Raw genomic sequence first — 24,589 nt, 5'->3', positions numbered from 1 at the left:
TGCTACAGGACATTTTCCTGGTGTGCATATGCTCTGCCTCTGTGACTGCCCAGAGCAAGGGAAGCGATGGTCCGTGGTGACAGCTTCCAAGGTCAGCTGTCAGTGAGCAACTGAAGGGAGCCTCCCACCCCACACAACTGACGACACACTGGGAACATGACCCTCGGCAGTGTCCACAGGGGCCTGGCTACGGCCAGCACTGCTGCTCGGAGAGTCAGACTTAGCAGAGACACCAGCTGGGACCAGAGGCCAGCGCCGACAGCTCTCTGCTTCACCCCTGGCCTGCCTTCCAGATAGTTCTCAGAGTCCCCAAGCAACAGGTACTCACAGAAAGGGCCACTGCTCAGGCATCTCCCTCCAGGGATGCATCCCTATTTTGGTCCTAGAGCTGGGAGGGGAGGGAGGAGGGGAGGGGGAGAAGCCAAAGGAAAGGGGGAGAGGGAGCAGGGAGGAAGTGGAGCGAGGAGGGCAGCCCCAGGGAGGCTGGATCTTCTGAGTGCACTCGTGGCCCCTGGGGTGTCCTGAAGGCTCTCTGAGGCGGTCATACGGCTGCATCCCTGCAAACCGTAGGTCAGATACAGCCTGCTCCTTCTCTATCTTTGCCCGGGCGCTCAGAGCCCCTCTGCTGGAGTCACCAGGACTACTGCCCCTCAGAGTACCCGCACTGGCCGGGTCCATCACAGCTTTTCAAGTGCACAAGCAAAACCCAACTTGGAGCTCAAAAAAATCCTTCACTTCTGAACAAAGCAGGGCCATCACTTACAGGAAGAAATAAACACAAAAAACAAAGCGTGATTTACTCCACTTCCAAGAGGCACCACCAGCAGAAGGAGCTCAGTCTGTCCTGGGGAGGCCAGGGCCTCAGGAGAAGAGGGCTGGCCCGCCCACTCACCCTCGTGGACTATGCTCCTAAGTCCCACTTCTCAGAAGAGGACTTCCAGGACAGCACAGAACTCGGCCGTACCTGCTCCTCTGCCGATGGGCAAACTGGCAGGCTGGAGCCTGCATGAGGACTGCCTGGTGGAGTAAGCCTCCTGCCCGGGGAGGACGCTGCTGCAGGGGACGCCCAGCCAGGGACCATCCACAGAGCTGAGCGTACACCCAAGAAGGTTATCCCCAAAGCCCCTGCCATGAATGCCACAGGGCCAGTGTACAGGGCCACCTCGTCTTTAGGGCACAGGGAGGTGGGGGCCGAGAGACAGAGAAGAGCATGGGTGGAGGGCAGGGAGCGCGCTCCTTTGCTTGCCACTGTCTTGCACGTGAGAGCAGCTCTGGGAGCACCCGGGAGAGGTTGGGGTTAGAGGCAGCGGTCAGGGGCCAAGTCCTGCCAAGACAGGGGATCTGTGTAGGCCTAGCAGTCTTCATAAAATGGGAATTAGTTGGTGGTATTTCTAAAAGCAAAAGCATGTGATCATCACCAAGGAAAATTTAAAAAGGAGGAAGGCTTTTTTGTTTCAAAAATCAGAAAATCTGGCCACGTCTGGCCTGTACCTGCAAGGGATAGCCACTCACTAAGACAGCCTGCATGGGCCTCCTGCCTGTCCTGACACCAGCACTCTTGGCATATGGCCTGTGCCCTTCTCTCCTTCATCTGATACAAATATGTACACGTGCTATTTAGTTTTGCAATCTGAGAGATCCAGCCTACACCTTTCCAATGTCCAAGAAAGTTCATTCCCATGACCATCAGGGGCCAGAGGCTCTCTGTGATACTGGTGGCAACCCTGGTTACAGAGGTGGGCTCCTGGGCAGCAAGGAACTGCTGGGTGCTCACCAGGCCTCGCTGCTGCGTGCACCCACAGCCCACCCAACACCAACACCACGCTGGCTCCTCCTCTCTGCTGGGCACAGTTCTACAGTGAGACGAACTGCTCCCGCCCCTTGGCACAGGAGAGGACCTGGGTTCAGGGATTATAAGGGCCAACAAGGTCTTTGGGTCATCCCCACAAGCCAGACTGGACAAGGGTTCCAGATTAAGTGGCAGGGCCCGCTCTTTTCCTGAAAACTTCCTTGCAGGGCTCAATGGACAAATGCACCCCACCCCTGGAGCCCTGGAACAGGATTGCTCTTAGGCCAAGGTCAGTTACAAGCATGGCCTGAGCCCTGACCTCGTTTCCATGAAGTGCAGGATGTCCTCAGGCCTTAGGCACTTCTCCTGCTTGTAGTACTCGTGTGGCAGGAACTGGAACCGCAGCTGGTACACCCGGAATTTGTTCTGTTTTTCTCCCATACAGAAGGACTCCTGGACGTCAACTTTCTGCAACACCTGGAACCAGATGAACAGATGGACCTGACTTGTCCCAGCCCCAGTGACCCACTGCAAACAGGAAACCTAGTAGGTTCTAGGGGGGACAGCAGCTGGGCCACAGGCCAAAATTCTAAGGAAACTCCAGTGAGCTCTGCTAGCATGGATCCTTGGGGGTGGAGGGAGCGGATTCCAGCAGCTTCCAGAGGACGGCAGGGCCTCAAGGCCCGGGCTCCTGTAGGGCTGGTGAGCCGTTCTTGTGGGGACATGGGGTGCCCTAGAACTAATGGTTATCTCCAGAGCCTCCTGATTTACCCTGCTCAGCACCTGGTAGAGACAGCATCTCTCCCACTGCTGGGACTATAGCCAAGGGCTGAGCAGCTGGGATGGTCTTTGCTGCAGAGGGGACAATTCAGGATGGTGTCTCTACCCTGAGTGCAGCTGGGCTGAGTCAGTTACCTCCTCTAAGCACACCCTGGTGAGCTGCTTCTTCAGGCTCCTCACTCTCCTTAGGGCTTTCTTGGTGTTGAACACGGGCACACTCATCATGGGTGTCTTGATGTTGGCGCTGGCCACCATGAGAATCTCCCTTAACCTGTCACAGAACAAGGGCCCAATTGCTCATGACAGGTAACCAGATTCCTTGTTTGCATGAAGCTTTTTCTAGAAACATTAGTGGTGTGCTGGGATGGGAGTGGCCTTGCAATCTCATTGAGCAATATGCTGAACCAGACCCCAGCTCCTGCCTGCTGTGAGACAGTGAGGGACTGTCAATCCCTCTCAAGGGTAGGGCTGAGCCTAACTCTCGCAGGGTGACTGGGACGCAGGGCACTTAGCCAGCCTTCAGGCCCGTCTGGCATGTCCATCAGGCCTCGTTCACTCCACAGGCTGGAAGCCATCAACGAGAGTGCACGATGGCGGACTGACTCATATTTTCCCCTTGCCTGGTGGCTTTCTTACCGCAGTGTGCACGCATGCACCTGGCAGGTGAGGGTGAGGGTCTACATGGGCGGTGTTCCTGGAGCTGGGCAGCAAAATGGCCCTGTGCAATTCCACAAGAAGGCCCAGAAACCTGAAACAGGACTGGCAGAGAAGCAGCGGCAATCCTCGAAGGCCGAGGTATCCGTCTGGCACAGAAACCAGACCAGCTCCCCCAGTTCCAGTGCTGACCTCCACTTTGACAAGACTCTGTCTGTCACATGCTCGCTCACTCTCACGAAGCAGCCTCTTTCGTAGAGGGCCAGCCCTACACCCTTGTGCCCGCACCTTGGGATACCCAGGGTGACGTTCATCTCGCCTCTGCCTGCAAAGTGGAAGGTGTTCAGGGTCATCTGCGTGGACGGCTCCCCGATGCTCTGGGCGGCCAGCAGGCCCACAGCCTCACCCGGGTCGCAGAGTGAGCGCTGCCATTTGAGATGCAGCAGGGTCCTCAACCTGGAGGTGGACAGGGCAGGCATGCAGTGGCCACAGTGCCAGAAGCCTCTTTCTAGGCTTCCTAGGTGAAAAATCCCATTAACCTCTGGGTCCTGGCTAGTGACCTTGCAATGTCCTAAAATTACACGATGACGTCTCCAGCTGGGGATGCAGCACCCGACATTCGTGAGAACGTCACACATCCACCCAGACCAGTGACTGCAGGTCCCCTCGGACTCTGATGAGTCCCCTTGTGGCTCATCCCTCATTCCTGTTTCCCACTGGCATAGTCTGGAGAGGGCCGAAGCCTCCTGGTCCAGACAGGAGAGGTCAGGCAGGTTCACAAGGCACCAGGGGCAGGAGGAGCTCCATTACTCAAGTGGCTGCAGACCACACGGGGGTAGCCATGCTGTGTTTCTGCTGACCACGCCCAGGCAGGACGGGGCTCGACAGAGGCGGTATGAGCTGCTGCGGGTGAATGGGGGTATGCGGTGGGCAGCAATAAAGCTGCACCTCCTGGTAAGTCCTTCCAGGCCCTTCCTGAGCTGCAGGGACAGCCCGGCTGGTGGCTGAGGTAACCATGTCACAGTCCATATGGAGAATCTGGTCCCCCCAAATCCTCCACTGCTCCCCACCTCCTGGCCAGTGTGAGCCCACTCCTGACCCCACCAGCCTGGGCATGTGCTTTACCAGGGAAGATGGCCTCAAGGTCCTCAGGAAGCTGGTGGGAACAACCAGGACCAACGTCTATTAGGCACTCCTGGGCCCTTCTGATGCAGTGACCCATCATGCTGGCTCACTCAGCCCATGGGCTGTCTCCCTTTCTGCAGAATCCCTCTGAGCCTCCCCTCAGCCCCTTCATAGGCCAGAGATCCGCAGCTCAAAGGATCACTGCGGTCACGGGATCCACGTCCTCATGGAAAGCTGAGGACAGTATCCCTGGGCAGTGAGTGACTCACCCAGGGCCACAGAGTGCCCAGGAGCAGAACACACTGACCCTGACTCTTAGCCATGTCTACCCTGCCAAATGGAGCGTCATTTCTGCAGACCTCTGTCCCAGCGGTGCCCCTTTCAGGTACTGGTCCAGATGAGAGGAGTGTTCTCTGCCCTGCTCTGGCCAGCCTCAGGGCGTGCTCGGTGCCCTAGCAGTCTCACCTCCCTCCCTCCTGCTAGAGGCAACCTTGGAGGTGGCCCTCTTCCTAGGCTGGGTGGGGAAGGGCCTGAGAGGCAGAGCTCCTTCCATAGGCACCAGGCAACAAAGCAAGGTCATCACCTGTCCAGAGAAAGCTCCGATTTCTTGTAACTCTTTTCTGCTTCAAGTGCCCATTCTTGACTATAGTCATCAATCTTTTTTTCAAAATGTTCTGACACAGATGCCAAGTAGATATCTGGGCGCCAGACAGACAGACTGGGGTCAGGACAAGGGGCCGCCTTCCTCTGGTACTTCTGCCGGCTCTTCTCATCTAACTCGTACCACATCTGCAACACCTGCAGGAGGGCAGGAGGAGTCTCAGCTGCGGAAGTGCTCTCTTGGGGTTCCAGTGGCATGGGGGCTCAAAGGCCCTGGTTCCAGGAGAGGGCGAGAGGAGGATGAGCCTTCCTGTGTGAGGTCAGAAGCACCCCAACACTTAACACGAGATAGCCCTCTGTGTAGGGCCCGCTGCATGACCATGACCAGGGACTCTTCGTCCTGGCTGCAGGCACAGGCAGACCGCCTCCAGCGTTTATTGCCCAACTGTGACTCCTCTATGAAGTCAGAAGGGCAGTGAGGGGCCCAGGAGAGGCCGAGACGGGCCTGGTCAGGTCCTCCCACACGGGTGTCCCCAAGGCAGAGAGCCAGCTTCTGGCTCCCAGCTGTGCTCTACCACAGGAGGATGCAGCAGCGCAGGGAGAGGCCCTGGGCACCACTGCTGTCCCTTCCAGGGTCCCACCAGGGCCCGCCTCCAACATCTGCACCAGCCCAGGAGAACCCTGAGCCCCAAGACACCCTGTCAGAGACCCAACTTACTACCCAGTGAGTGCCACTTGGTCTTGGCCTTGTCACCTCACGTCATCTCAGGAGCAGCCCCCACCCTCAGCCGTGATGGTGCCCAGAGCCTGGAAATGCTAGGCGCTGGGGACACAGCACCCTAGCGTCACCTGCTGGGCCTCTGGGCTGCGACCATTCCTGTTCTCGCCTTTCAGGTTCAGCGCCCTCACAGCGTCCTGGACCTTCTGGGAATAGCTTAGGAAGGCTCCCCTTCTCAGAGGCCCGCTGGAACACCTGCTGTGCCATTTTTTGATAGCTCTGAAGTGGCGGAGGGCCTTTTTGGGATCTGCCCTGGATAAGACTTCATGGAGGTGCTTCGATCTCATTATCACCTGATGATGAAGACAAAGGACACCGGTACCGTGAGGGATGAGGGGTGGCAGAGGGCCTGAGCACAGCCTCCTGGGGCCCCAGGGAGCCTTCAAAGTGCCCCCACGAAGACGAAGCACCACTGCCAATCAGGGCCTCAGCGTGTTAACACAGCCTTGGGGTGGCGGTGTCAGGAGCCGCGGGCATGCAGGAGGGACTGGCATGCTCAGGGCCCTCCAGTAACAGGGGGAGCCTCTGGGAAGAAAATGTGGGGACAGGAATGGCCCCAGAGAGGCAGGACTCTGCACCCAAGCACTCTCTCAAACCTGCTATCAGCCCAGCACTCTCAGAGGGCTTGGCTGTTTCCGCTCCCAGTCTGCACTATGGGATGCTGAGTCAAAGGCAATGGTCACTACTGGGCCACGTGGAAACGAGTGCTGGGGCCTGGGTTCAAAGGCTGCCTCTGCTATAAGACGGGCAGGCTGCTGCGTACCTTCCCAAGCCGTGGTGAGGCCGCCCCTGGACAGTGTCCACCGAGCACTGTAGCTCAGGACCTGGTACGCAGCACCTGCCTTCACCCCGCGGCTGTCGCACCTTCTCACATGATCCAGGTCACAGGGCTCTGAGATCCTGCTTTACAGCCCTCCCACTGGACTCCAGAGGCCACACGGCCATGGCGGCACCCAGGGTTATCAGGCCCTCAGACCCTGAGTGCAGCCAGGGCAGGCCCGGGCAGTGGACCTGGACTACCTCGTAGTTGTTGGCCAGGAAGGGGAACTGCTTGGGCTGCAGGAACTGTGTCTTGGGGATGTCCAGACCGTCCTCCCCATACAGGAACTGCACCACGCTGCCGTCGCTGTCCCGGACCGTCAGATCGTACTGGACCACCAGCCCCTCCAAGTGTTTGATGATGCACCTGTCAGGAGGCCACCTGAGGGCCAGCTCTGCGAGGGCTGGCCACACAGCCCTGCTACTAGCACCCACCCTGCACCCCAACAGCCAGCCTGCCCGCACCCTCTCTGCTAGCAGTGCTCCCGCAGATGCCTGTGCCTGACCTCCATGGCTCCTGCCCTTCTCTTCCAGCAGGGCCTGGTGCCTCCTGCCTGCACATGGAGCCAGGCAGGACCAGATCTGCCTGACCACTCATGTCCTGGTTTTCCTAGGCTACACGTGTGTTTCGGAGTGGCTGGGGATGGAGGTAGAACTGCTGCTCAGGAAGGAGTGGCCGTGCGGCCAAGCCATGGAGTGTGGTCACCAAGCCTGGGTGCACTGAGCACTGCTGACTACTGGGCACTGCTGACTGCACGCAGGCTCCTCCCCAAAGGCCACTTCAACTCTACTCTCCCCTGTAGTCTCTGGAGCCAGGGGGAAGCAGAAGGAAGGGCAGAGCTGGAGCTTGCAGGAACAGCCCCACCCTGCTGGCCAATGGGGCTCTCTCAGGACCCAGCCTGAGCACTCTCCACTCCCAGCCCAGGTCCCAGCAGGGGGTTTTCTAGGCACAGAAGGACCCCAAGGGAGGGTCTCTGGAAGGCAGGGCTCTGCCACCTGTTCTGCTGGCTCTTTGGAGTCAGGACTCGTCTGGACTTGATCTTCGACTCCTACATGCCCACCGTGGTGGGACGAGGACTGCCTGTCCCCTTTCCAGGCAGGGGAAGACACCAAAGGGACACCTAGGCCCAAAGGGACACCAACTGCAGGCTCAGAGGCAGGCACAGCTCATTCCCACTCAAGACCCTTGCCGGCACCCATGTCCTCAGGGATGGCAGACCAGTAGGTGGGAAGGACACCTGCTGGTCTGTCTGGCCACCCTGGAGAAAAAAGTTGTCATGATCCCAAGAATCGTCCTTGAAGGTGGAAGCAAGGCCCTGGGATGCAGGCCCTGCCGTAGGCACACGGTTCTCACCTCTGCAGATAGCCGGAGCGGCTGGTCTTGACTGCTGTGTCCACCAGGCCCTCACGCCCCGCCATACAGTGAAAGAAGAACTCCTGCGGGAAAGTGGGACAGGAACACCACAGGTACTGAACGTGCGCTTGGGGACCCGCGGCCTTTCCTGATGGGTGTCTCTCTCCTTCCCCAGCCTCCAGGGCTCTTGACACTGGACAGCTCCAGTGGCCTCTGCTTCTTCCTGCCCAGGGCAGGATCAGAAGCATCAGCTCCCATCCTCAGGACAGGACCCCACATCCTACTTGGCACTGTCTGCCCCACGTCCGCTCTACCTTCCACCCCAATAGGCAAACAGTGCGGTGTGGCATGCTCCAAGCTTCTGGAAGCAGCCCACAGTCACAGCTCATCACCGCTGTCCTCAGCCCACCCCGCAGGAGCTGGGGAAGGCAGTGGCTTCCTGACCCCCCTCCTACTCTGTCACATACAGCAATGCTGGCCCACTAGGAGGACTCTGTAAGCGCTCGGGGCTGCAGCCTACAAGAGCCTCCAACATCCATCACCAGAGACCATGATGGCCAGGAGAGCCTGGGGGCCTCCGTGGCCTTGGATGATTGGCACTGGATGGCGGTCTGCCCTGGTGGCCTGACACAAGGGGATTGAAAGGCACTAACACCCAAAGCTGCTCCACTGAGGTGGGGAGCAGAGGGAGCTTCCCTTCCAGAGGAGTACTGGGCATGTTCCCTGGCCAGCACCTCCCGCCGTGAAAGAGCCCAGGGAGGTACGGGGGCTTTGTGCAACGAACCTGCATGTGGTTCCCTGTGGTAGCCCAGGCTCCTGGGAAGACAGAGGCCCCCTCCTCCAGCTCTTATGGCAGCCGAGAGGATTGGAGAGGCTGTGTGGCCGTCCTGGGCACCTCCTCATTATGGGCATGCCTCTACTGGGCTAAGTTCTGCCCCCCCCAAAGGTCGGGTCCTCTGGGCCCTCAGGTCTGGTGGGCAGGCAGCAAGCAGCCTGACATTGTCTTTGGCCACTCTCATGTAAAGCCATGGTTGGGGCCCAGGTCACTCGGCACTGAGTCTAGAATAAGGAGATGGCACACGGGAAACCCACACATACAGAGGGCTGAATGCCGGTGAGGAACCTCCCAGTTACGAAGCCGCCAGCCCTGGGGGTGAACCTGTAGGGCTCGAAGCAGGGTAGCGACTTGCCGGACGCCATCAGTGGGGGCCTCCGCCCCTCTAGCTCGATCTGTCCCAGCAGGCATGAGATCTGGGGAAGGAGATAAGGCCGACTCAGGACGGGGCGGGACACCCGGGAAGCTGCCACCTCAAAACATGGCAGCTGAGTCCCCTTCTCCTGACTGAGGTAGACATCTGGGCTCATGGAAGGAGTAAGGCTGGGAAGGAAGCCGCCACCAGAATCACCACTGCATGTGGAGGGTCTGGGGTGCTGGTGGGAAGTGCAGGAAGCAGCAGTGCACTGTGACCCTCACCCTAGGTCCAGGGAACCTCAGGCAATGGAGGTGTTGGCTGAGGGCACGTGCCATGAGGGCGCAGTGCTGGGGCTTCCCCACCGACTGGGCCTTCTGGAGGGCCCTTGGCCACTTCACCCTCCTGCTGCTCGCCACTCACCCAGGGACAGGGTGCTGCAGGACCCACTCAAGTTCGGGTTTTTGAAGGGGACTCAGCTTATGATCTGTCAGGAGTGGTGTGTTTGTGTGTGACGAGTCGCTGCTCTGTATCTCACTCCTTCAGTCTCACCACGTACTATGTGGAATGTGGAGCCACCCACTGCCAACAGCCTGCCCTCTGTGCCTACCTGCATCGTGTTCACAGTTGACCCTTTGGCCCCTGACTGCACCATCATCTGCAGGTTGTTCTCTGGGAACTGCCTGTGCAGGCCAAGAGGCATACACGCCTGTGGAGGGAAGCAGGCGCATCAGGGTTCCTCCACCTCCTGCCCCAGCCCCGAGGTCAGGTGGGCCCTGGAGCGGAGGCCATCTGCTGGAACACATGCCAGGCACAGGCCATGCCCTGCCCAGGGCAGGGGAAGCCTCAGTGGGCTTCCACCCCCATGCTGCCCCCACCTCGGCCCTTGGCCGCCTCACATCCCCAGACAGGAGTGGCGAGCTCCATTCACTGGTCAAAGAGAAGCAGGAGGAGGTGCCATCAGCTGGTGGCTCTAAAAAGGTACTAGGTGGGCATAAAATTGAGGCGATGCCCTGCTAGGCCGACTCAGTCCTCACCACCAGGTAGACCACTAGTGTCATACTGTGTCCACACGAGCACCCAGTGGGGAGCCTGACTATGGCTCCACGGCCAGCAGATGCTGGCAGATTCACAGGAGGGGACATGGGAAGATGCCAAGGGCACCTGAAACCCAGTCCAACATAGAGGGGCAGAGCCTGGGTGGGAAAAACAGGAAGGACAGGAGGTGGGGACAATAAGCCACCCATGGCCACTTCTGACGATAAGTCCTCCAGCCCAGCCTTCTCAGTCAGGGAGCTGCGCCTCCTGGCCCTGGTCCTGCTGAAGGCGCCCAGAATACCACCTCTCGTGTGCAGGGCCCCACAGACAAGGCTGGTGTGAGCTGGGGTAGGCCTCGTCTCTTCCTTGCTGCAGGGCCAGGGAGCCGGGCCACAGCCCGACTGCCAGGGGACTGGTATGGCTTCCTGTGCACGAGCTCCTGCTCCTCATGTCGACTTCCAGGCCAGGCCCCAAGCAGACTGCCCCACATGCGCCTGTGGGCACATGTGAGCACTGAGCAGTCGGACCTGGAGCAGGCTTCTCTCTGGCGCTGCCGCACCCTGCACGTCCACCTGCCGCGGCCCACAGGAGAGCCCCCCTTCAGATCCCTTCGATGTCCTCACTCCATAAGAAATACTGCACAAGTCAGTCCCTCTCAACGCCAGTCCAAGGCCTTCCCAGGCCTACCAGGGAGGCAGGACATGGTCCCGGGCTCTTCAAACAATGGATTTGCCATCCCACCTCAAATCCTAACCAGTCACCTCTTAAACAGCCATCTGCCCCAAAGAATCCTGAATGACAACCAAATGGAATTAAAAAAAAAAAAAAAGCATTCAAACAAGTGGGGACAGTCCATGCACCTCCAGGCTGACCTTGTTAATCTCATTGCTATAGCGGTTCACCTCCTCCTTGAACTTCAGATCGATCATGTTAAAATCCCTCTGGTCCTTGCCCAGATGGGCATCCTGCCACTTCCCTCGGACCTCATCACATGACGCGGCTTCTGGCAGGTTTAGTGCAGCCCGGACAGCCTAAAGGAAGTGAGGACATGGCGGGGATGCAGTCAGATGAGGAGGTGTGGGTTTCATTCTGCAGGACTCTGGCCCAAGGGCAGGCCATGGCCTCCCACCCCACTTACCTGGGGCCCACAGTGGGTGGATTCCTCAATGATCCTACATCTCTTCACATCCGCCTTTGGCCTAACCAAAATGTCTTCCACACCTGTGACATGAAACAAACATGCTCAGGGTGGATGAGCCCAGCCTCTCCCAGCCCGTGAACTGGGGGATGTTCTGGGCCAAGGCCAGACACAGGAGCGCTGGGCTCATGGCATCTCAGATCGCCACTATCTCCGACCTTATCATCTTTTTCTCATGAGTGACAAAACAGGCTGAGACTTGAGTCCCCAACTTGTGCTTGTAGACACCCACTCTTGTGCTATCACCCAGTAAGTCCCTGTTACAAGGACATGAGGGGGTTTGGGATAGGAAGCTAGGTTTAGGGGCAGAGGGAAGGGTTGGGAATATCTCCACAAGGATACCCAGCAGCCTCATGTCCCAGGCCACTTGTATGGTGACTGTGGTGTGCAGGCACAGAGTGTCTAGCCTAAACCAGGCTCCCCCATCCCTGCCACAGCAACCTCAGGAGGCCAAAGCTGGTGATTTCACTCAGGTCTACCCTAGGGCCCATGGGCTATAGAGCTGTCACACCGGTAGAGCTCGCTGCCGACTTTACCACATTTTGCCTCCACCTGTAAGTGCAGCAGGACCCCAGAGTCCCCCGGCCAACATCCGAACAGGAAGGCAAACACTGACCACTCAGAACTGGGCTCAGATGTCTGCAAAGTCTGATGTGATGGCTTGAGACCCGGAGGCCTGAGACATGAGACCTGGTGGCCTGAGACCTGAGGACCTGAGACACATGGGCCAGAGACACAGGGGCCTGAGACCTGAGGACTTGAATCACGGAGCCTGGAGACACGAAGCCCGAGACACGAGGGTGTGCAGAGAACCCGAGTGGGTGGGGAGGGACACATACTTCAAGAAGCCATGACAAGGAGTGGGCCTGCTATGGGTTCTCCAGGCCACCCTGCCCAGGCGACAGATGGCCCACCCACCCAGAGCCCTGTCCCCAATAGGTCTCTAGCATGTGTGGTCACCGCATAGCTGTGTTCTATGTCAAGCCAAACAGGGCTGCTGGCCTGGCCCTTGGCTGCAGCTTCCACCCGGAGAGCTCTTAATTCTCTAGTCAGCAGACAGTCCTACTTGTGCCAGGCCACTGGATGAAACGGGTTCCAAGGCTTCGCGCTGTACCTTCCTGGAGACCCTGGGGCCTCCAGTATAGTTTCCAATGAGAAGAGGGTGACCAGCCCATCACAAGAACCAGGACGGGGACGGTGCCTCTCAGCTCAGGCAGACCAGCAATTTGCAATCCTCATTCTGATAGATCAACTGGACGTATGGGCCCAGACACCTGTCCCAGGGTCTCACACCAGCCTAAATGTATGGTGACAGGGATGGCATAATCACCCCACAGGACAGCCCAGCCTCTGAGTTCTGTGGCCTCCACCAGCTGCAACCACAAATATCTGAGAAAGAAATAATTACACCTATAGGAACAGACACAGAGGCTTCCAAAGCAGCCTAACAGCTATTCAGATGACACTTACGCAGCAGGAGGTATCTGAACTCTGAGACGGTTTCAAGTCTAGGGGAGGATGCACGTAGGTTATATGGAAACACGACACCACTGCACATGAGGAGCATCTGTGGATTTTGCTATGGGGGGGCAGCAGCTTGGAACCAATATCCCTCAAATACTGAAAAACAAGTAAACATCCACACTAAAGGAATGACTTGTAGTCACTAGTCATGAGGGTGTGGATTGATAATAGTTGACCCCAAAGGTCATTTTAAAATATATTTGGAGTGATGGTATTGAGGGACTAGATTACAGGACAGTATGTAGTAAAGCGTTTCATTTCCTCTGAATATATCTGCACTGGAAAAAAGTCTACGAAGATACACTTCAAGTTGATACTAATGTGTTTCCTTGCAAATGGAAGCGGGGTGTTGTGTTCCCACCTATGGACATTACACGTTTAAGCCGTTCCACGTGAAACACGTGACTGAAGAGTGAACTGGTGCTGCGCCGCCCCACTACAGGCCCAGGGCTGAGCCCCTGTAGCAGCCTGTGGAGCACATCTGCACTGAGCAAGCCAAGGAAGCAGAGCGCCTCCCTCTGCCACAGCGGAGCCCACCACGGCATCCCCGGGCCCCTCCACTGCCATCCACTCCAGAGACAGGATGGCAGTGCAGAGAAACAGCACACCTGTTTCCTGTGTCAGAGCCAACTCCCCACGACAGTGCCTCTTGCTTCCAAGACACACTGGGCTCAGGGTCAGCAGACCCGCCTACCCCAGTGGAGTTCCCAGCCACAGGAGACCACTAACAGGAAAGCCCTCAGCACAGGGAGGGCCGAGGGAGTCCAAGAGGGTGTGAGGGCAGGAAAGGCCCAGGGGAGCAAGCTGCAGGGAGGGCCAGGGCAGAAGTGGCTGACCCGTCGTGGCTATGGGTGGGGGGGCCAGGCTCACCCAGGGTGAAGCCTCGGTAAAGCTGCAGGTAGGCGGTGAAGAGCCGGGCCAGGCAGGTGAGGACCCTGCCGCTGGTCTCGCCCCCATAGACCTCGTGGCAGCAGTGCACCAGGCCATAGGCGGAGCTCCCATAGTGCGCCTTGTCCAGCACTCCGCAGAGCAGCTCCCCGTCGCGGATTAGCACCTGTGGGAAGCACTAGGTTGCAGGGACATCTCCACGTGCCCTTCTGACGGCACTAGCCTCCCTCCAGCTGGGTGCCTCTTGGTAACCTGCCTCGAATCCCTCAGGGAACAGGAGGCAAACACACCAGCAGTTGCTGAAGTTTTCTCCAGGGACCGCACACACACACTTTCCAATGTACTCAGTGTCCCTGCTCTCCCACCCTGTACTGAGGTCAAGTGCGTGGAAATGAGAACCAGAGCTGCTACGTGGCCGCTGGGAGCAGGGCTTAGGTATCCCTCCCTAGCACTTCCCTGGAACCCTTTGGGCAAGAACAAAACCCTTGGAGTATCCTCTCAACCCGAATCTGCACTCTCATGGAGCAGGGCTAAAGGGTTAGAAGCTAATTACAAGAAAAAGAGTCCTAGCACCATGAAGCCCACCGGTGACATGCAGTGGCTGTGGGCATGTTCCACTGGCCTGCTCTCTTGAACCAGCATGGGGCACCCAGGTTTCACTGCCCTGGGAGGCCTCTTGACCCTGTCATGAGGCTTGCAGCTGGGGTGTTGGGACCTCAGAGCATTCAACTTTCTTAAGTGGTCTTGAGGGAAACCTGGGCTCTGCGTCTCCAAGCTTGGCTGGTTCACACCAGTGGGCGCACACTGCAGGCTAGATGGTAGAGACACTCTGGATCCTGCCCAAAGCAATGGTGGACAGCACCCTGGGCACAGCCCTCGGCTCCTGAGGCAGGTGGCACTCCCATGAGCGTGCCTCCACTTCTGTCTCAGCCTTGGGGGGGGGGGGGGTCTCCAACCTGCACCGAGGGCGCCCTACCTGGGACTCGCACATGGAGTCAGGGTTAAAGCCAGGAACAGGCCGAGGAGTCTCCTTCACCCAGGCTTTCCCGCTGATTTTTGCCTTTCCGGACAAGTTCAGTGGGATGTAGTCCTCGGGGATTATGTTTATGAGCAGTGTTGACACGACCTGGAGGAAAAGGGGAAGGCTGAGGGTAGAAGAGAAGCTAGGCCCTGTAGGCCTGCAACCACAAGTGCTGCTCTCAGGCAGGCGAGAGGCAGCTCCCCTCCAGGGCACAGGTTACCCCGGACTCGCCCAACGACACATGAGAGGAGATGAAACACCAAGCAGCCCCTGCACTTGAACCAGACTCCCCAGCAGGCCAAAGGAAGAAAGGGGAGAGCAAAGAGTGCGTGAGGGTAGAAGCAGGGCCCGGCAGGAGTGACACTGCCAATACAGTAGGTCACTAAACTCCAAAGAGGAATGAAAGGAAGAAATGAACAAAGAATATTCAGACAACCAGGAGAAAGTCAGTAATATATCAGGAACAAGGATATACCTTTCAGTAATAAATGAATGTAAGGGGTCTCAATTCTCCAATTTAAAAAGATATATCAGCTGAATGGATTAAAAAAAATTGGGGCTGGGGTTGTGGCTGAGCCATAGAGTTCTTGCCTAACACGTACAAGGTCCTGGGTCAATTCTCAGAACCACATAAAAATGAATAAATAAAATAAAGGTAATGTGTCTAATTACAACTAAAAAATAAATATTAAAAAAATTCAAGACTCAAGACATATATAGATTGAAAAAGAAAGAATAGAAAATGATATTCCAAGCAAACAGAATCTGAAAACAAGCAGGTGTAATTATACTTATATCTGATAAAAGAGACTTTAAGACAAAATCAAAAGAGATAAACAGTTGCTATACATTGTTCAAGTGAACAATTAATCCAGAAGATACAATTATAGTTTGTATGAACTGAATGTTGGACACCCAGTTTTATAAATAAATACAAAGAGACCTAATAGAGACAGGCCCCAACACTGCAATTGCAGTGACTTCAACACCCCACTCTCACCAGGCAAAACTAAGAAAACAACAGAATAAGCAGAGTTAAATTACACTCTAGATCAAGTGGATTTAACAGACATTGACAGACTACCTCATCTGACAGCTGCAGAATTCACATGATCTCCGTCAGCACATGGGGCTCTGTCCAGAATAGACCACATATTAGTTCACAGAGCAAGTCTTACCAAATTCAAAGAAACTGAAAGCACACGCCTCATCTCCTCTATCACAATGGAATAAAATGAGAAATCAACAGCAAGAAAAATTCAGAAATCATACAAACACGTGGAGACTGATCAACATACTTTTGAACGAATAGAGGATCACTGAAGAAGTCAAAGGGGAAATTTAAAAATCCCTTGGATCAAATGAAAATGAAAGTACAACATATCAAAACCAAAAACCAACAACAATAAAAAAAGCATAAATGAAACAAAGAGTTGGTTCTCTGGAAAGACGAAATTGACAAGCCTTTAGCTAAAGTAACCAAAACAAAGATCCAAGTAAGTAAATTAGAGATGTCAAAGGAGACACTATACCACAGAAATTCAAGATATATTGAAAAATAAGTGCCAATAAATTGGAAAAATCTAGAAGAAATGAACAAATTTCTGTACATGTAGGACCTCTGAAATTGAACCGAGAGAGTATTAAAAACGCTCAGGAAGGGCCGTGACTGTGGCCCAGTGGTGAGTGCTTGCCTGGCACGTGTGGGGCACTGGGTTCAAGCCTCAGCACCACATAAACAAACAATCAAAATAAAGATATTATGTCTATCTACAACTAAAAACTATCTCTAAAAACCAACCAAACAAAAAAACCTAAGTAGACCAATAACGAATGAGATTGCATCAAAATAAAAAGTCTCTCAACAAAGAAAAGCCCAGGAATAGACCAGACAGCTTCTCTGCTGAATTTTAGCAAGTGTTTTGTTTTGTTTTGTTTTGAGGAAATATAACAGAAAGGGAATGAACCAGGGACTGGGATTGTGGTTCAGTGGCAGCCTAGCATGTGTAAGATACTGGGTGCAATCCTCAGCACCACATAAAAATAAAATAAAGGTATTGTGTCCACCTACAACTAAAAAATAAATATTAAAAAAAAAAGAAACGGGCTGGGGATGTGGCTCAAGCGGTAGCACGCTCACCTGGCATGCGTGCGGCCCGGGTTCGATCCTCAGCACCACATACAAAACAAAGATGTTGTGTCCGCCGATAACTAAAAAATAAATATTAAAATTCTCTCTCTCTCTCTCCCTCTCTCTTTAAAAAAAAAAAAGAAAAAGAAAAAGAAAAAAGGGAAGGAACCAAGCTCACTCCATGATGCTAGCATTACCCTGCTATTGAAACCAGACAAGGACATGAAAAATGAAAACTACACACAAATACCCCTGATGAACACAGACTCAAAAATCCTCAATAAAATACATGCAAATTGGATTCAAGTGCACATTCAAAAGATCACATACCATGATGAAGTTGGTTTCATTCCAGGGATGCAAGGATTTTTAGGACTCAACATACGGAAATCAATAAATGTAACAGAGAACATTAAAAAAAAAAAAAATCAAGAACAAAAATCACGTTTATCAAAAAAAAAAAAAAAAAAAAGATGCAAAGAAATCACCTGGTAAAATTTAACATCCTCCATGACAAAGTTAGTAAGCAAGGTCACGGCTCCACGTGAGAAAGGCCATGGAGGACAAGTGCACAGACAGCACAAGTGAAGGGGAAGCAGCCTTTCCCCTAAGCTCAGGAACAAGGCCAGGCTCCACTCTGACCTGTCTTACTCAGCCAGAGCAATGAGTCAAGGCAGGGAAATAAAAGGTATTAAATAGGAAAAGAAGGAGTCAAGGTTCCCCTCTCTGCAGATAGGACTCTACACATAGAGAACCCTAAAAACTCCACCACTACTAAAACTGGTAAGTTCAATAGAGTAGCAGGATATAAAATCAACATATGAAATTCAGTAGCTTATCTCTATGCCAGTAATGAATTCACTGAGAAAGGAATCAAGAAAAGTATTCCCATTTGCAAAAGACACACACACACAACTAGCAATAAACCTAAGGATGTGAAAGATCTTTAAAATCAAACTACAAAACACTGAAGAAAGAAACTGGACACCAAAAGGTGGAAAAGATTGGTAGAATCACTACTATATAGCTATACTATCCAAAACTACCTGGATTCAAAGCAATCCCCAAATTACCAATAATCCTAACAATACACATGGAAGCCCAAAAGATTCTAGATAGCCAATGCAATCCTGAGCAAAAAGAGCAAAGCTGGAGGCATCAAAATCCCTGATTTCAAGACATACCACAAAGCCACAGTTTCAAACACAGCATGCTCTTGGCACAGAAACAGACACACAAACCAATCGAACAGAACAGAGGACCCATAAAGACATCCATGCATTTTCAGTCAACTGATTCCTCACAAAGATGCCAAGTATACACTTGGGAGAAACAACTATCTCATCAACAAATGGTGTTGGGCAAACTGGTTATCTACACTCTCTCTCTCACCCTGTACAGAAGGCAACCTGAATGGATCAAAGACCTTAATGCAGACCTGGAACTCTGAAAACTACTAGGGGAACACGGGGACACTCCAAGACAGCAGCACAGGCCACGCTGCCTGGGTAGGGCTCCAACAGCACAGGAAATAAAGCAAGAATTGACAAATGGGAACACAGCCAACTGTAAAGCTTCTGCACACAAAAGAAACGATCAAAAAAAAGAGACAGCCTGCAGCACAGGAGGTGGCTGCCAATTATCTGATGAGGGTTCCCATCTAGAATATGCAAAAAAAACCCCCAAAATATTAAACCACACACACAATAAGCAACAAAACACAAGTAATCCAACCAAAAAATGACCTCAATACATGCTTCTCAAAAGGAATAATACAAATGGCAAATAAACATGTGAAAATGTACTCCATATCTTCAGCCATCAGGGAAAAGCAAACCAAAACTACAATGAGATTCCATTTTACTCTAGTTACGTGGCTATTAACCAACCAATCAAAAATAACAAATGCAGGCGAGGATGCGGCGAGAAAGGAAACCGTTCTTCTAGAAGGAAACCCTTCTCTAGCTAGATTTCACATCCAGCTAGAGCCACGAAGGTAGCGTGGCACAGTGAACGCAGCCGAGACCTGCGGAGCTGCCGGAGTCTGGCACTGACCCACACCACTGTCTGGTGCATGACCAGGAGACACTGAGGAGCACTGCAGGACTTTTCAACAATAGCCGTCAAGCGAACACGGGAGGGAGTGACCCCCCACCCTGCCTCACTCCAGAGCCAGGCATGACAGGTGGACCCATGAGGCTATGGGCGACAGTGCAGGGGCAGGCAAACCGTCCTGCCACAGAGTGCAAGGTCCAGGGACTACGGAATGTAACAGAACCCACCATTAGAACTAGGGGAAAGGTAACCATTAAGTAGGTGCTTCCAATCCCTGCATCTAGCAACGGACTGACACCAATATACATGTTTTACAGCTCTTCCCTGGGCCTGGGAGACAGCTCAGGTTCATGCTTAGCAAGGAAGAGGACCTTGGTGCAATCTCTAGCACCAAAGAACCCCACACAGACAGACAACAAGCCTTTTACCTACAATAAGACAATGACAGAATAGGGAACAGGCAGAAGACTCTAACAGGCCCTTCACAAAAGATGATATCCAAATGGCCACTAAGCACGTGGAGAAACGAGAAGATGTCACTATGTCCTCATCCAGACGGGTAATCCAGTAGGTCCAATCCCCAAGCCCCACCCAGCAGTAAAGCCAAGTTCTGCTGAGGATGGGGCAGCCAGAAGCTTCGTGTCCTGCTGGTGAGTGTTTCTCTGAAGCACTTTGGAAAAGTGAGATGGCCTCTGACCCAGCAGCTGTGTTCCCTGGTGTCTGCCTCTGAATGACACCAACAAGACATGTGCTGGGGTTTCCGAGTAGCCCTGTGTGAAAGGCCAGCTGAAGACGGCCAGATGTCCACCCACCCAAGGAAGATGGACAAATGCAGGTGACACATGCACATGTGGGATACTACAAAGCAAGGACAACCACAGCCCACTGTGTGTGACCACACGAGTGGCATGGGTGGCTCAGAGGGAGGACCAGCCATGCAACTCCACTCGCATCAGGTTCCAGACGCGGCCCCAGCTGCGCAGGAGCTAGAAGAAGGCTGGGGCTGGCCTGGGTGCCGGACACTTCCTCACACAGTCGGGGGAAGGCTCACTCTGTGCCCTTCATGCAGCTGCCTGCTGGGAGCTGCGGAGACCTGCAGATGCTCTTTCTTCCTTCCTTCCTTTTTTGGCACTGGGAACTGAACCCAGTGCTCTGCCACCGAGCCACACCTACAGTCCTGTCCATTTGTTTGAGGCAGATTGCCCAGGCTGTCTTAAACCTGGGACCTTCCTGCCTCAGCTTCCCCAACAACTGATTACAGGGCTGCAGGCCACCACACCCACAAATGGGGCTGCAGAATAAACTCAGCTCTCCCTTCCTGACTTCAAGCCGGCCTTCTCTGCAGAACGCTTGGCCCCTGAAGGAATCCTCACCACGCAAGTGCTCCTGCCTTTCTCACCCACCTGCAAAGAAACAGTCTGACATCCTCCCGGTGGGGCGGGCACTGAAATGGGGAAGCAAGCATGAGTCTGTGTTCTAATTTTGTTGTTTCAAGTAACCATCACAACCTAGAAATATTAAAAAAGAGAAAGAAGCTGTCCCTGACCCCCCAAGGCAGCCTGCTGGGCTCTTCTTCCCACAAGGCTTTCCCTGTGTGCCCGTGCAGGCTGCAGCGGGTGCCGAGAGCCCTGTGGCACCACCCACAGCCCTCAGAATTGCCTTCCTAGCAGCTGGCACCACAGCAGGGGGTGTGCGTACCTGGCAGCTCTGGTGCTAGGCAAGCTGGCTTTCTGCTTCTCCCAAGCAGCCTGCCCACAGCCTGATGTCGTCTCAGGTTAGACTCCCAGTCACAGGGAAGGAATCACCTGTGGGTTTGGCTATATATTCCCTGTCCGCTGTTTGGTTCTATTTTGAACACACTACTTAATTTTTAAACAAAATACTATTAAATTCAAGACAATAATTACATAGAAATCCACTGACTTCCAAGATAATGTGATGGCTTATAAAATAAAGACAAATAAATAGGAATAATAGAGGGACAAACACAAATGGCAAACTAAGCCAGGAGTTGCAAACCATGGCCTCCAGGCCAGATGTGACCCACTGCACTACCTGCTTCTGCAAATGAAGCTAAGCTGGGTCATGGCCATGTCCTTCCATTTCCACACTGTTCTCGGCTGCTTTCCTGTTACAGTGGCAGACCTGAGTAGCTGCAGCCCAGAAGATGGCCAGCAAAGCCAAAAATAAGTACTTCCTGATCCTTATGGAAAACACTAATCTCCGAAAATGCTGATCTGTACAAAAATTTCAAACTGCAAAATTTCTCATCCAATCTGCTAACTCAATCTCTATGACCGGTCAGGATAGAGCATGTGACCTGATTTAGCCTCCCTCAGAACTAGCAGCAGCATGAATATGCATGGGTTTTCAAGACACTGGACACCAGGCGAGGAAGCACACGGTCAACAGGGACACAGCAAACTCACAGACCATTTTCAACCCCTAACTCAAGTCTCAATAAATTTAAAAGAATTCAAATCATCACACGTATGGTCTCTGGCCACAAAGCAATCAAACTGGAACTCAGTACTGAGATACTGGGAAAATCCTTAAATATCTGAAAACAAAAGATGGTACTTAAAAATAATTCATGGTCAAAAAAATCAAAAGGGAAATTAGAAAGTATTCTGAAGTGGACAAAGGTTTTAATATACCACGAGTTGTGAAATGACTCTTAAGCAGAATATAAGTAGGAAACTTACTCACAAAATGTCTATATTTAAAAAAAAAGATCTTAAAATCATTGACTTCAGTTTCAATCTGAAATAACTAGAAAAAGAGTAGAAACCCAAAGCCAAAATGAAAGTTAATAAAGATCAGAGAGAAATCAGTGAACCAGAAAACAGAAGGCCAGAGATGTCAGTGGAACTAAAAACCAGTGCTTCTAAAGCAATAAAACTGATAAACCCTAGACAGACACATCAGGAACCGAGAAAGACACACCACCAATGTCAGAGTGAGAGAGATGGAAAAGGATGACAAAGAGACACCACAGACAACCTCATGCCGTGAGTTCAATGACTCAGACGGAGCGTACAAATCCTTGAAAGCTCACTCAAGAAGACACAGAAGCCCAAATAGCCACATGTCCTGGTCCAGTCTGTGCTGCTGCAACACACCACAGGCAGGGGATTCCTAAGGAACAGGAATGGATTTCCTTCCAGTTCTGGAGGCTGGGGAGAAGGCACATGCAGCCCAAACTCATCCTTTATAAAGACTGACTCCCATTGTTGGGTAGGAGGTGGGACAAGGGGAGGAGGCTCCCAGCTCCACCCAGAACCCTCCCAACAATCCACCTAAAGCCCCTTCCTGGGGTTAAAGTGAGGAAGTCAGATGACCAGAAGGGGACTTGACCTCTAGTCTTGGGCTTGCACAACAGCCCAAGGGACTGTCCAAGGGTTAACTTATTGCTAGTTAATGTATTATTAGCATTGCAGTTGGCTATCCTTCTGTGCCATTTTCTACAGGAAAAAGGAACTTATGCAGGGGTAGTAGAAATTACATAAAATTCAGCTGTCAATCAAGCTGCCAATCAACCCCAAGTGCACCAAGGGAAGCAGGTGGGGGGCACTAGTACAGCCCAATAAAAGCGAACTCCACTGTGCAGGTGGGTCCTTGAACCACTTCACAGCCCCACCCACTCTGCTCTCGCAGTGTTACCTTTACCTCTGGTAAACCTCTGCCCTGCCTGCCAGTCTCTGGCACCTTGCACGATTCTTTGCTCTGGATGCCAAGAAGCTGGACCTGAGCCCCTGGAGACCCCGCTCTGGTGCCAGTGACCCCACAACAGCAGCCAGAATCCATTCAGGAGAGCAGCCCCCGTGGCCCCGTGGCTGTTCCGTGGTGCTGCAGACAAAGCCGGGGCCTCTCTCACACAGGTCAGGCAGGCACCCACCACTGACGGACCCCAGGTCCTGCTTCCTGATCAGGAGTCCAATTCCCTGTACATAAACTTTTGCAGAAGTGTTCAAAACAGCAATCTATTAAAGAAACAGGAGTTCAATAAAACATCCTTCCCACACCTAAGTCAAACAAACTTCTTTTCTTTTTAAAGTTAAAATCATCATACAAAGAAGCTCTAGGGCCAGATGCTGACGCCGGTGATTTTCAACAAGCATTTAAGGAAGAAATGACATCAATTTTACACAAATTCTTACAGAAAACAGAAGAGGGAACACATCCCAACTTATTCTCTGATACCCGACTCCAGATACCAAAACAGCACACTTAATAACAGATACTATTCTATGACGCCTAATACCGGGACTCCACAACCAGACAAAGATATAAGACAACTGTTGTCCAATAGCCTTAAGAACAGAGATGCAAACTCCATGCTGAACAAAACAGCAGCAAACTGAATCTAACAGAATCTCAAACAAGGACCAACAGAAGTGTATCCAGGATGAACCTCACCCACTGAGATCCTCCGGAGAGCAGGAAGGGCGGGAGAGACCACCCTCCTGACCCCTGGATACAGAGGAGAAGCCAGGAGCTGCCCGGCGGGCAGCTGAAGGCGGAGGCCAGCCAAGAGTGGAAAACACACCTGTCTCACCCTAGTGTCACACACAGTGACTTGGTCACCTCCAGAGAAGTATGATGTGGCACTTGGGAGTTGGGAAGTCCGGGATGAGTGTCTTTGGTCTCCCAAGTGTGAGATCACCATCTCCCTCCCGCAGACCACCAGCTGCAGGTTGGCCATGAGAGGTGAATCTGGTGAGGCATCTACCGAATTCAGCAAAGCTCTCCTCACGTCCAGCAAATGTCACCACTGCTGCCACCAACGTGGCTGTGACCAGCATGTTTGGATTATAGTAGGTCAGAAACCACTCAGATTGAGGGATCCCAAACGAAGAGACAGAGTGATTTAGGGTTTTGGTTTGTTGTGTTTTGCGGCCCTGAGGAAGGAACCCAGGGCCTCCTTCATGCTAGGCAAGCGCTCTAGGCTGAGCCACACCCCAGCCTCAGGCATCTTCCCTGCCACTGTTCCGGGAAGGTCACCTTTCTCACCCACACCGACTCCTTCCACTTACCTGCTTCCCGGTCCACAGTGGAAAGGGCTTCAGGATGGCAGGAGGAAGAAGCTTCACGCGCCCCGCTTTGTCTGTGAGTCCTCGGTACAGCAACTCCACGTACTGTTCCCGGGTAAAAAAGCAACCTCGAGTGGTCATGTTTGCACCCGAAACCATGTGATCCTGGATCAGACCTGCCAATGGCTGTCCATCCTGTGAACCAAAACACGAGAAGGACAAGATGGACTCCAAGCCAACTCTAATTCTTAATCACAGGCTCAGAAGCCACCTTCTAGATAGAAAGAGTCCACCCGTAACTCCCATAACACCCTGCTCATGCCCGTACCAGGCTTCCTTAGCCGTGACCACTGATGGTTCCTGCTCTGGCCAGTCGGCCACTGTCCTGTGTGAAAACCACTTAGAACTTGTTCAGCTCCCCAGGCCTTCAATGCCTAATACCATGTGGTTCTAGTTACTCCAGCACATTTTTGACATTTATGCATAAATCTGGTCTGGCTGTTGGTAGCTGCAATTTTGTTTTTTTACTTTGGTTTTGTTTTAGTATTTTCACACAAATGGTTCTCCTACCTATCAATCATCCATGCAACAAGTATTTGCTGAGAGCCTACT

At 53.1% G+C, this 24,589-nt stretch overlaps 1 protein-coding gene across 2 annotated transcripts in view; it reads right to left on the bottom strand.

The window, feature by feature from the left end:
- Positions 1-24,589, bottom strand: part of Polr1a (RNA polymerase I subunit A) — a 58,354-nt gene that overhangs the window by 5,715 nt on the left and 28,050 nt on the right. For both annotated transcript variants that reach the window (XM_076833634.2, XM_076833635.2), the window contains 14 exons: positions 23,981-24,172; positions 14,714-14,863; positions 13,720-13,903; positions 11,266-11,348; positions 11,000-11,158; positions 9,700-9,798; positions 8,998-9,150; positions 7,900-7,982; positions 6,747-6,912; positions 5,798-6,019; positions 4,932-5,146; positions 3,512-3,679; positions 2,705-2,840; positions 2,109-2,266 (listed from right to left, as the gene is read on the bottom strand). In XM_076833634.2, coding sequence (XP_076689749.2) covers positions 2,109-2,266; positions 2,705-2,840; positions 3,512-3,679; positions 4,932-5,146; positions 5,798-6,019; positions 6,747-6,912; positions 7,900-7,982; positions 8,998-9,150; positions 9,700-9,798; positions 11,000-11,158; positions 11,266-11,348; positions 13,720-13,903; positions 14,714-14,863; positions 23,981-24,172 — 2,168 coding nt within the window. The remainder of the gene's footprint in view (positions 1-2,108; positions 2,267-2,704; positions 2,841-3,511; positions 3,680-4,931; positions 5,147-5,797; positions 6,020-6,746; positions 6,913-7,899; positions 7,983-8,997; positions 9,151-9,699; positions 9,799-10,999; positions 11,159-11,265; positions 11,349-13,719; positions 13,904-14,713; positions 14,864-23,980; positions 24,173-24,589) is intronic.

This window comes from Callospermophilus lateralis, chromosome 14, assembly GCF_048772815.1.
Source record: "Callospermophilus lateralis isolate mCalLat2 chromosome 14, mCalLat2.hap1, whole genome shotgun sequence".
Lineage (NCBI taxonomy): Eukaryota > Metazoa > Chordata > Mammalia > Rodentia > Sciuridae > Callospermophilus > Callospermophilus lateralis.
This window is presented reverse-complemented; position numbering and strand designations above follow the sequence as displayed.